Below are 12471 nucleotides of genomic sequence, written 5' to 3'. Positions count from 1 at the left end.
AATGTATGCAGTACATGGATAATTGTGCGTGCATCTATTAATCATTTAGAGTCTAATATCATCCCATAAAATCTAACCTACGTCCCTATCTGCTTTTTTCTTTAATCCTGTAATGAAAGCGAGTGGTGCAGTGCCTGTGAGTGCTGTGGAGTTTTGTAACAGTACTGTGGTGTAGCAGTGGGCGCTGTTTTCAGACACCCACACAAACTGCACTGCTGCTCCCATCACAGCACCGATCCCTCCCTCCCACTGAGAGATGAGGCTTTCACACAATCCACCTGCACACATGCACATAGCGGCCAAAATGTACTTTTTGCTACAACTGCCAATGGTGGCTGAATATCTCTTATTGGCCATGAAGCTGTATTTGGCATTTTTGTTACAATATTTTACATATTTTTTATTTTATATATTTTGTTCAATTGAATAGATGTGTCAGTCTCTTAATGAAAGTCTCTCAATGAAAGTACACCTATGATATTGTTCCTCGTACAGTGTTTTTGATGGTTTAATCCAGGAATACTGTACATACAGTAAATTGCACTCCAAAATGCAAAGTGGAATTATGGACAATATCAGCATGAATCCTTTTCAGACATAAATGCATTAACCTGCAATTACCAGTGAAGATGAGCAATAATGATGTTCTCTTTTGATTAGATAATAAAGGACATGCACAACCGTTCAAAAGTTTTTTTTTTAATTAATACTTTTATTCAGCAAGGACACATTAAATTGATCAAAAGTGACAGTAAAGACATTTATTGTATAATGTTGCAAAATATTTATATTTCAAATAAATGCTGTTCTTTTAATCAAAGAATCCTGAAAAAAATTATCACGGCTTCCTCAAAAATACTAAGCAGCGCAACTGTTTTCAACACTGATAATAAGAAATGTTTCTTGAGTGAAATCAGCATATTATAATGATTTCTGAACGATCATGTGACACTGAAGACAGGACTAATGGCTACTGAAAATTCAGCTTTACCATCAAAGGAATAAATTACATTTGAACTAGAATTATAAAATAGAAAATAATTGAATTAAAATTGAATTTAACAGTTGTTTTAAGTTGTAATAATATTTCACAATATTACTAGTTTTCTGTATTTTTGATCAAATAAGGTTTTTTATATTTTGTATTGATAGTTTTCTGTATTAATCAATGAAACATAATTCAGAAACATAAAAAATCCCAACCCAAAACTTTTCAGTAGTGTATATGCACATCACAATCAGACATGCTTTTTGGTAGCTGTGATGCCTGATAACTGGATTAAATTTAACCCAGGTTTCTTAAATATTATATTTGTATCAGTCATCGCAAAACAAAAAGGATTTATTCTGAGAATGAACAAAAACCTTACTACGGCATTATAGATTAATTTAGAATTTCTTTAGTAGAATGTTTATGTGATTTTAAGTTGTGTATGTCAAATTGTCCTTTTTACAATTTGAATTAAACTATGTATTATGATGCTGTTGTGTTACACACACATCTACAGTCCCAACCACATCTTAGAGATGATCTGGTCCTCTGTAACTACCAGGTTAAATCATCTGCCTTTTTCCCCTTTACTGGTCTCGGCCTCCCTCCAGCCTTCCCCACCATGGTGGACAACCACGTCGGGCACAACTCCAGCATGGCCTACGTGGGAGGCATGGAGCCTAAACCAGTGTACCCACCACCCCAGGTCACCCCCTCGAGGTACTCCCCAGTCCCGCGCCACATGCTGGGGGAGGAGGACTTCACCAGGTCAGAGTCATAGATTTACTCATCTATTCACTCACAATCGCTCACTTCTTCACTCCAGGGTTCCCACGGCCATGGAAAATCTGCAAATATCAAGGAATTTTTTAACATTTCCAGGCCTGGAAAAGTCATAAAAAAGGAAATGTTCACAGCTAATACTGTTTCTTTAATACCTCCAAAATATTTAATCAGCTAAAAATTGTGAGTGCAAAATCTGTAATTTTATTAATAAAAACCGTAAACCAAATATTGAAGAAAAATGACTGGAAAAGTCATAGAAATGTATTGGTCAAAAAGTGTGGGAACCCTGTCACTCACTCGAATGTCACTTTTCAGATGCACTCATGCACAAATGACAAAAAAACAACACTTGCATGTCCATATATATTTGATTAGAAAAGTACATTGTTTTCCCACAACCTGTGCTACAGTTCTTCAGCTTTAGTTGTTTAATTTCTTTTTGGCAATACTGTTCACATTTTATGATGTAACTGGGCAAAGATAGAACAAATAACAATTATTTGAAGTAGGTGTCGAGTGTGGGCTGAAGAACGTCTACGAGGTGTGTAATGCCTCTCTGTGGTGGTTTGTTTGTGAACACTGCTTTAACGAAACATGACTGGGTGTATAAATTCTCTAAAACGAATCCCAACACTGCAAACAAACACTCATGTTTGTGGATATAAGAGATGCTTCTGGCATGGGGTCAAATGTTTTGAAGTCACGGCCACTGTTGCTGAACATGAGATGGGTTTCACCTCTCCGAGCATGGACTCCCTGGACCTGTGAGTCAGCCCGGGCCCCTCCAGCTGAATGCATCCTCACTTCTGCATGTGCGTGTTTGTCTCCGTCTGTGTGCATGTGTGTGCCATACGTGTCTTCACACAGTATGTCTCTGTGTCTGCTGTCTCTGTGTGCCTGAAAGCGCCCCGTTTACTATGTGATTTCTGTACCCCCAATAGGGCCGAGCCCATTTACAGTGCCATCCACAAACCTCATGGGGACACAAGCCCTCCCTCCCCCCATCTGTGCAGCAGGGGGTCTGGGGAGGTGGGCTGCAGCCCCACCCCGCCTGCTCTGTGTCAAAGCCTGGTCCCGTACACCGGCAGGTACTAACCACTGCTTCTCGTGCTGCCTGGCTTAGCTTAGCACAGCCTAGTTAACCTGACAGTTATTCCCCCGCACGGCCACCCTCCTTCCCCCTACCTCAGCGCAACCTGCAGCGTGACACATGTAAGGCCTTGAGGCGAAATGACTCCCTGCCCCGAGCTGCGTACACCTTTACAGCGTGAAGAAGATGGGGAACATTGTGGTATTAGAATCCTTAAAGCCTGTTCACACCAACATGAATGTTTGGCACAAAAATTTGGTCCGATTTTCATATGCCATTTGTCTGTTCAGATCAATGCGTAAAAGATGGCAGATGGGCTAAATGAAAATTCAGATTCACTTTCTAACAGTAGGTGGCACACTTAGAAAAGCAGAACTACCCTGGTTACCTTGGGACACAAAGCCCTATGTAACTGTACATGGATTCATTAGCCAGGTTTCCATCCAAGGATTTTTTACGAAAAAATATTTAGCGCTTCAAAATTTTTACCGATATAGCTGATGGAAATGCCATTTATCGATACAATGTCTCATGTGTCGACATTATCTTTTTCCGTTTAACTTTAGCGCATAAATTCTATATCAATACTTCAAATGTCGCAAAAAAATGTTTGGAAACACTTTTTGTCGAGAAAAGGGGCTTTAACGCAAATAAATACTTTAACGCAGTTTGTGGATACAGAGACAGAGCAACAACACCCAGACTCTGTTTTAATCATTCTCGGGGACTTTAATAAAGCAAATCTTTCCCGTGAACTGCCAAAATACAGACAGCATGTTACATGTCCCACCAGAGACAGTAATATACTGGACCATTGTTACTCCACAATAAAGGATGCATATCGCTCCGTCCCCAGAGCAGCTGGAGGACTCTCTGACCACTGCCTGGTTCATCTTATACCGACTTATACAGGCATAAACTTAAACCTGCTAAACCTGTAGTAAAGTCTGTAAAGAGATGGACCAACGAAACAGAGCGGGCTTTACAAGCCTGTTTCGACTGCACTGATTGGAGTGTTTTTGAAGCAGCCACCAACGATCTGGACGAGCTCATGGGATCTGTAACATCATATATCAGTTTCTTTGGTACCGAAATTGGTACCGAGAACCGTGGATTTTCACTGGTATTGGTACCGAATACTGAAATTTTGGTACCGTGACAACACTACTTGGCAATAAAGCTCTCTTTCTGATTCTGAAATGTGGTGTCACATGGCAGAATTAGCCTATAGTGTTCATGGTGTTGCTCACGTTAAAGCACCCTTTCCCTGTAGTTCAAAAGCACAGTAAATCATATTCATATTATTAAATTGCATCTAAAATTATTTTATATTTGGTAAGAAAAAGACAAGTTACCTCTCAAACATACATATGTTCATTTGCTGTTCCTATAGTATCCTACGTCTAAGTCTACGTTTTTACACTGCACTGCTCAGTTTAAATAGCCTGTAGTCCGTGCCGTTCAGCGTGACCACCATACCCCCGTGATATTACTATGCCAAGCACATTTTGTTTTACGTGGATATTGGAACGCGAAGTACAAAATTTTAAATTAATTAGTTTTGGCTTGTTAGTAGCTTCTTATATTTTTTTATTCTTGTTTTGTTCTGAGTTCTGTTCTACCGTTAAATGTAAGTATTTGTTGTGGAGTGAGGGGAACTAAAATAGCATGATTTTCAATGTTTGGCTGACTATAGTAATTACTATAGTTAGTAATGCTTAACTGCGCGAGTGAGGCGCCGTCACGATCACTTGTTTTTTTTTTATTCCTTTTAAAAGTGGAAACAACTTAGGCCTACACCGTTTCTACACCGGATGCGAGCGGCGCGGCAACTGTCGCATCCAGTGTAGACACGGTGTTACTATACTCCTTCATTTGTGGTCATATGAGAGTAAGACATTATTCAAAACTATTCTAAATATTCCTATATTTGTGTACATTCACAATAAAAACAAAACATTGTGCTTTTGTAAAATAAAGGAAACAAACAGAATGCCGCATTCTCAAGAGCGCATCACAAAAATGTGCCGAAATTTTGCATTTAGGCTGCTAATTGTTGCAGTTTTTTTTATTTCGTTTTGTTAATTTATTATTTAGAAAAATATATTTCGCATATAGGCCTATTTATTTATTTTATATAGCCTATAGCTTTATAATGTTTTTCTCCATTCGCAGAAGCGCTGCAGGTGCGTGACATGACCATATGAATCCTCACGTTCTGTCGTTTATGCTGCTTTTTGCGTGTATAAAATTAATCCCAGGAAAACAAATGTAGGTATTTTTATTGGGTCACAGCCATGTATTCATTCAAATTTCATTTAATTGTAATTTAACATAATGTTGTCGGTTAATAATGGCTTAACGACCGTCGGTTGTTGGTTAGGAGAAATAAAATAACCGAAATGAACATTTCCTCTAAAAGTTAATCAGAAAAATAATGATAGGCTAATACAACTGCTCCTATTTATGAATAATGCTTGATGATCAAGTATCTAAATAGTCTATAACAAAGTACAAAAAAAACTCATGACACTTGTTAAAAACTATTTTATGCCTATACAATTTAATAATAGGATATGTAATAAAGTTTCGTTTCAAATGGATGAAGAACAGGCTACTAGCCTGTATAATTTACGCAATAGGTGAAATTATGTATGGAAACAGCTCAAGGGCAATATTTATTTTGCGATACACCAAAACTTATGCAACAATTGTTTTTTTTAGGGATGACGTCATCACGCACAGCATTTTACACGCACAGCAAGGTTTTTTTTACGCATATTCTCTTTATCAATAACAAAACAGAGCAAAAACTGGATAGAAACTTGGCTATTGATTCACTCACGGTCACTCACTTCTTCAGTCCTTGAAAAAACCTGGAAATATCGGGATTTTTTTTATTTTTATTTTTTACATACTTGTAAAAATCATACAAAAGGAAATTTCTACAGCAAATATAATCTTTTTTTTAATACATCGGCTCTAAAATACCAGCTAGAAATTATGAGTGCAATCTATAAAATAATCAGCATTTCCTGGAAAACAACTGGAAAAGTAATAGATTGATGGTCAAAAAGTGTGGAAACCCTTTCACTCTTTCAGATGTAACTTTTCAAATGCACTCATTCACAAATTACAATTGGATGGCCAGTTTTGTTCGCTGTGAGATGGAAACGAGATTAGAACACCTTTCTGTAAAGAAAATCTGTCACATTGATGGCATGCACATGTTCGTGGTGGTCTGAACAGACACATTAACATTCATTCAATTTAAAATGTTTATCGCACCAAATTTTCACACCGAATATTTGTCTGGGTGTAAACAGACCTTTAGGCATCTTTAGAGTCAATAGAGTCACAAATGAATGTGGGCGTTATACTTTCTATCCTGGTCTAACCATGTCTGTCATATTTTCAGTGTGCAAATTATTCAGGAGTTTTTTTTTTTGGTCATTATATCTGTCCAATGTTGTATATACCCCATTGACTTTTAAAATATCTTAGAAAGTCTTACTTGTGAGTACATGATGGCAGAATTTTCTTTTTTTTTGGCAGAACTATCCCTTTAATCTCGCACAACCTACAGCAAATAGTCTTTTGCTGCTCTTACTATAACATCTGAAACATTTTAATCAAAAGATTAAATGTTTTATGTTGATGTATCTTAAAGTGATAAACAATGCCACTAATTATGTTGAGGTATCATCCCATACTCATCCCAAAGCACTCAAGTAGCCTACTTTTTCTATCTCCTCAGGAAAACGAAACTTTTTTGCGTATTCTGACTAACTTGTGAACTTTTTTGTTTGTTTTTTGGTTGTTTAAACTGCTGTTAAAATATCTTTAAGAAGCCTGCAGGCTTTTTGTTCTGACTTAATTTGAAAAAACAATTGGGGTGTTGAACACCAATCAAAAATCCCCCCAGTTCGTACCCTGCCCATTTTGTTTATAATCTCAGATAGTATGTGAGTTTCAGCCATCCTCGTTTACCAGCCCATATAATGTCCTGGTGTTTTGTGTGTGCTCTCTGAAGCAGTCTTAGTCTGAGTGATGTACTGTATCTTTACGTACCACTGTGTCAGTACTTGTTGTTTAATCCTTGCATACATACTGTTCTGTAGTACAGGCTCTACAATATACCAGGCTAATCAATCAATTTATTTTTTCAACAACGCTCACCCAACATATTAACATTTAGCACATATCTCGTCAAAAGCTCACTTGTCGATACCTCAGATCATGCCCTTTATTTAAGAGTGTGTGCTATTAACGGAAGGACCAACAATTTTGGGCTGGTAGAATCCATAGGCTATCATTGAAGGACTGGAGCCATATAGAGACCATCAAATACACTGTGCTTTTTGACTCAAGAGATCACTAGCAGCACCCTAGAACAACTTAGAACAACAATCAACACAATATGTAGGATTCTTGTTTATATGCGGAGTCATTCTTCCACAAGGTGCCCACAAGCATATGTGTGTGATCATGTATGTATATAACAATACTGTACTCCCACCTTTTGACGTCCTGCACGTGTATGTTTGTATGCTCATCAGTGTGTATAGTAGCATTGCCTTAGGTGTGACAAAGACTGGAGTGGTCACAAAAGATGTATTATTCTCCAAACATATAAATACACACTCATGGAACCTTCCAACACAGGAATGTTTGGCTTCTGTTGCAGTTATGTAAATATAAACAGTAGGGCCTGCTCTTACCATAAATGTATTGGGAAGTGAGAGGCTGATTCTGCAGTCTGACTACAAATGAGTAGTGGCACACATTCCTGAAGCTGTCATGATTCATTTGAATGGGGAAAGCAGGCCACAAACACACACACACACATACACAGGGTGCTCTGCCAATGCCCATCACACACAGATACACTTAGACAGTCTGTCATAATGTGCTGACATGAACACACACTCCCTTTGACATGCAGCCCAAACACACACACACACACACACACATACATACAGTATGAAGCACAATATTAAAACCTACACAGGGCTACACCTACCAAAGTACATAAATAGTGTTGTATTATCCCAATTTGCTCTTCACTGTCTCAAACTAAGCTGTCAAAGTAAGTCTGAACCTTATCACAATCACCCTGGAGGTCTCCCTAGAGGCTAATAAAAGTTGTTTACAGGCATATATACTTTGTGTTGGTGTACAGTGACAGTTCACTCCTGGAGGATTCTGCCAGTGTGTGTGTACATGACTGAGTCACAGGACAGACTCAGATAGGCCCTCTGCCCATCTGTGCTTCCCCTACACTAGAATGGCGGTCACGGACACATTTAGATCCCTCCATCTGACCCAGTACACACTAATGGCCTCTTGGCTTCTCTACAAGCTTGAATACATTATGGAGATTCGGGGGAGATCTCCCACCCACCATTCGGATTGCAGAACACAATTGGCCGTGCCGTCAGTTGAACAGGCTAATGACATTCTGCTCGCACACTCATGTTCACAAATGGCGGACACACATTTAGACACTCACAAAGCCAGACAGACATAGAAATGTGTATAAACACACCATCTCAAATTTAAAATAATTCAGGGCTTTCCTGACTATGTTTGATTATGGTTTTCAAAACGGCTTCCTTGCATGACTCATGGAGTTTGTTTTTCCGTTCAGTGCATTACATCAGTGCATTACTTGGTGAGACTTGATGTATTTCATGACTAAAGAATGCCACATGCACAACAACGTGAATATTAAGCCTAATAAATGCAGGTTGGGGATATTGGGAAAGAAGTAAATGATTAGAACTGTTTGCACAGGAAGCGCTGCAGGGTAGGGGTGCACCAGCAATTTGTATGGTCTTTATTTTGGAAGTAAAGTTCACACTAGGGGCTTAGTAACCTTTATTACTTGCATTAGTTTACCTCTATTAATAAGCAGTTTTTAAAATTGTAAGCAGATGTAGTGTTGAAAAGCTGTGCATTGCATTTCATTTAATCTGTTAGCCTTGTTATTTCAACCATTCCTCCTAGTCAGAGGTTTTGGTTTATATATATTTTTATGTTTCAAATACTTAGTGAGTACATAAATTGTAGATCTGCTCTCATTTAAGCTAACAGGGCAAGCAGCGTACGCTATTCTGTGTCAGCCGCGCCACAAGGATACGTTTTCTACGTGTATTTGCGCTTTGATTTGAACGAAAACACCGCATCCGTGCAGCGTGGCTGACACAGAAGAGCGTACGCTGCTTGCGTTCAGCGGATATTCTCCAAAATGGCGCTACAGTGATGCGGAGAGACACAGAGGAGACGAATTGTTGAATAAAGTCGTTATTTTTGTTTTCTTCGCGTACAAAAAGTATTCTCGTCGCTTCATAACGTTACGGTTGAACCACTGATGGCAGATGGACTATTCTGACGATGTCTTTCATACTTTTCTGGACCTTGACAGTGTAATTTACTTGGCAGTCAATCGGACAGTCACAAGCCTCCCGGTTTTCATCCAAAATATCTTAAATTGTGTTCTGAAGATGAACGAAGCTTTTACGGGTTTGGAACGACATGGGGGTAAGTGATTAATGACAAAATTTTCATTTTGGGGTGGAGTATCCCTTTAACAGCTGAAAAAAGCTGTCTGTCAGTGTCCTATTTTAAAAAAACACACACAGAAAAAAATACTCTCCGTCTTAGAAAATGTTCAGTATCAAAGCCTGTCAAAACAAGTTGACTATTTTGACGATGTCTTTCATACTTTTCTGGACCTTGACAGTGTAATTTACTTGGCAGTCAATCGGACAGTCACAAGCCTCCCGGTTTTCATCCAAAATATCTTAAATTGTGTTCTGAAGATGAACGAAGCTTTTACGGGTTTGGAACGACATGGGGGTAAGTGATTAATGACAAAATTTTCATTTTGGGGTGGAGTATCCTTTTAACAGCTGAAGCAGCCTTTCCCTGGTTGAGTAACTATAAGCTTCTTTTTCTCAGTACGATTGGCAATTCAGAATCTAAATCTTTACAACATCATTGTCAATAAAGCAACACTATGAGTGTCAAGTAATTTCATCATTTTTCATTAGGTTTAGTTTATACTGTGTAAATAACAGGCGGGATTCAATATAATTGAAGCATGGGTACTTTTTGGCAGCTTTACTCAGTGAAGCACCTGATTGTAAACTGTTGACACACTTGGTTTATTCTTAGCTGCTCGGAGAGGCTGGAAATATCTTGAACGTCTCTTGGCATGAAGTCAAATGGGACTGAAGTAGTGTGTTCAGCGGAAGAGATCGGTGGTTTTCACCCAGAGCTTTGAAAGCACGGAGAGAAAGAGGAAGAGAGAGCAGCCCATAGCAGCCATGAAAGCCATGAGCCTGTGATCCTGCCGAAGAGAACATGTTTTCCAGGGAGAATTATGTCTCTGCATGTTTCCGGAGAACAGTATCCACTGTGTCCACCATTAATCACCCAACCAGAGCCAATTACTTAAAGCAGAAAGAGAAGCAGACAGACTGCACTGGGGCATTGCAATCCTGTAAACCTCTGAGCCTTGTGGTCATCCTTCAATGAAGTTGTGAAATTTCACTCTGTGCCACAAAGGTGGGGGGGGGCACATATGTCATAGAGATTATTGGAGAAGGAGTGACAACAATAAACACTCTGCAAAAGTTGATATCCGCCATATCCACCTTGTTTTTAACATAAGAACAGGCATGGCCATTTGTGACTTGAATGTTTGAGGCTTCTGGTGTCAATCTCTTAGTTATTTTTAGCTGTACAAAATAGGTCGTTATGCTGCTTGATATTGCAAACAGGTATTTCTTCTATAATTTTAATGTATTTTCAGAATACAAACACACTGGTTTGTAGCACAAAGTAGTAGTTTTAACATTTCCTGCACTTTGTTATTTATTATTTACCTACAGCGGCTAATGAATCGGAAATACATTCACAGAAAATAGTTGACCCTCCATGTTGCAAAATAAGGTAGATGAGATAACATATATACAAAATAGACACCTTTTACTTTCTTAATGCACATTTCTGGTCTTATTCTAACTGATTCATTTTTGCAAGTTATTGTACAGAAAAAAAACAGTCTTTCTAATCTTTAATTACAAAATAGTAACTTCCTCTGAAGCAGCTTTTCTTGTGTGCTGGCATCACTTGCATAGTAATTTATTATTGCATAATAAATAACCAAACCAAATAAACCAAATATCCAAATAAATAGCTACTTAGACATTGTTTCACATGCAGATACAATTACTCATTTACGAATTACTAATTTTTATAACAGTCACTTTTCATGATCCAATCAATTCCTGTTCGATAACGTCAACATTGAGGATGTGTTATTGTGGTCGACAGCAGGAGTATGTTGATGTGGCTTGGTAAGAGCCTTACCCTGTTGCTGAAGGGGTGACAGCGTAACAGGCTTTGTGGTGCTGTTTTCCATCACTCCCCCTACACTTAGAGAAAGCACACATATACACGTACGGCACTTCACCACTGGTCTGGAGTGAGATACAGAGTCCTGGGATAATATTCTTCATAACCCTAACGGGTAGTTAGCGGCAGGCACCATGTTTACTGTTAACATCTCGTCTTCCTTGCCAATGGTAAAGTCCAATGTAGAGAGACGAGGCAGGACAAGCATCACCCTCATGAACAGGTACAGTAGGTCCAGGTAATGGTTTGAGTGAGTGAGTGAATGTTTGCATCTGATAACTGCTTTATCTTGTTGTGTACCAGGAAGCTGTGACTTGTACAGCTCTGCAATAGCAACATATTCACTGTTCATTTCTTTATTTGCTTTGGTACGATTTTAAATTTTACATTTTAAATAAATTCTTAGTACTAATCTCCCAGCACATATTTTTAATAAAAGCATATATTCACTTAATTTTGTACAAAAAGTACATTTATTACTAGACCTAATAAGTGTTTGATCTAGATATTAATAATAATTGCCTTTAATTAATGCAGTTAACATAAAATCATTTTCATATGCCTCTGTTTTAACTTCTGATTATTATTTAATCAACTTGATCTTAGTGTTTAATAAACAAAGCATTTGGAATCCAGGTTGTGTGCCATTCAGAAATGAAATAAATTGAAATTGAGGAAGCAAATATGGAATTGCAACATGGAATTTATTTATTCATTTATTTATTGCCATTATCAATGTTTTGTGAAAATGAAATATTGGCTTGACAAAGTTTTGTTTGAAAGTTTTTTGAAAGTTTGTATCCCTGATGGTAGAGTGGTACAACACTTTTGAACCCATTGCCAGTTGCATTTAAATTTATACTCCTGTCATTTCAATTCAGTTTTCTGTGGAAATTCTTAAACTAAAAGGGAGCAAACATTTTCAGTTGTGAATTATTCACAACCCAGTCTGGTATCTTCAGGGTTTTAACAGGTTTAAAGGGGTCATATGATGTTGCTAAAAAGAACATTATTTTGTGTATTTGGTGTAATGAAATGTGTTTATGCGGTTTAAGGTTAAAAAAACACATTATTTTCCACATACTGTACATTATTGTTTCTCCTCTATGCCCCGCGTCGATTTTTACAAAGCTCATCGGTCTGAAAAGCGAGGTGTGCTCTGATTGGCCAGCTATCCAGT

The 12471-nt window shown here is 38.1% G+C and overlaps 1 protein-coding gene across 1 annotated transcript in view; it reads left to right on the top strand.

Moving 5' to 3' along the window:
• The window catches only part of LOC107664309 (disks large homolog 3-like), a gene marked incomplete at its 3' end in the record, with an annotated part of 110631 nt that overhangs the window by 80979 nt on the left and 17181 nt on the right, over positions 1–12471 (top strand). Inside the window, exons 11-12 of the mRNA XM_016454837.1 lie at positions 1585–1759; positions 2719–2865. Coding sequence (XP_016310323.1) covers positions 1585–1759; positions 2719–2865 — 322 coding nt within the window. The remainder of the gene's footprint in view (positions 1–1584; positions 1760–2718; positions 2866–12471) is intronic.

The sequence above is a fragment of the Sinocyclocheilus anshuiensis genome, unplaced genomic scaffold (genome assembly GCF_001515605.1).
Source record: "Sinocyclocheilus anshuiensis isolate Anshui unplaced genomic scaffold, SAMN03320099.WGS_v1.1 scaffold111, whole genome shotgun sequence".
Classification (NCBI taxonomy): domain Eukaryota; kingdom Metazoa; phylum Chordata; class Actinopteri; order Cypriniformes; family Cyprinidae; genus Sinocyclocheilus; species Sinocyclocheilus anshuiensis.
Note: the sequence above shows the minus strand (reverse complement) of the source record. Positions and strands in the feature narration are given on the sequence as shown.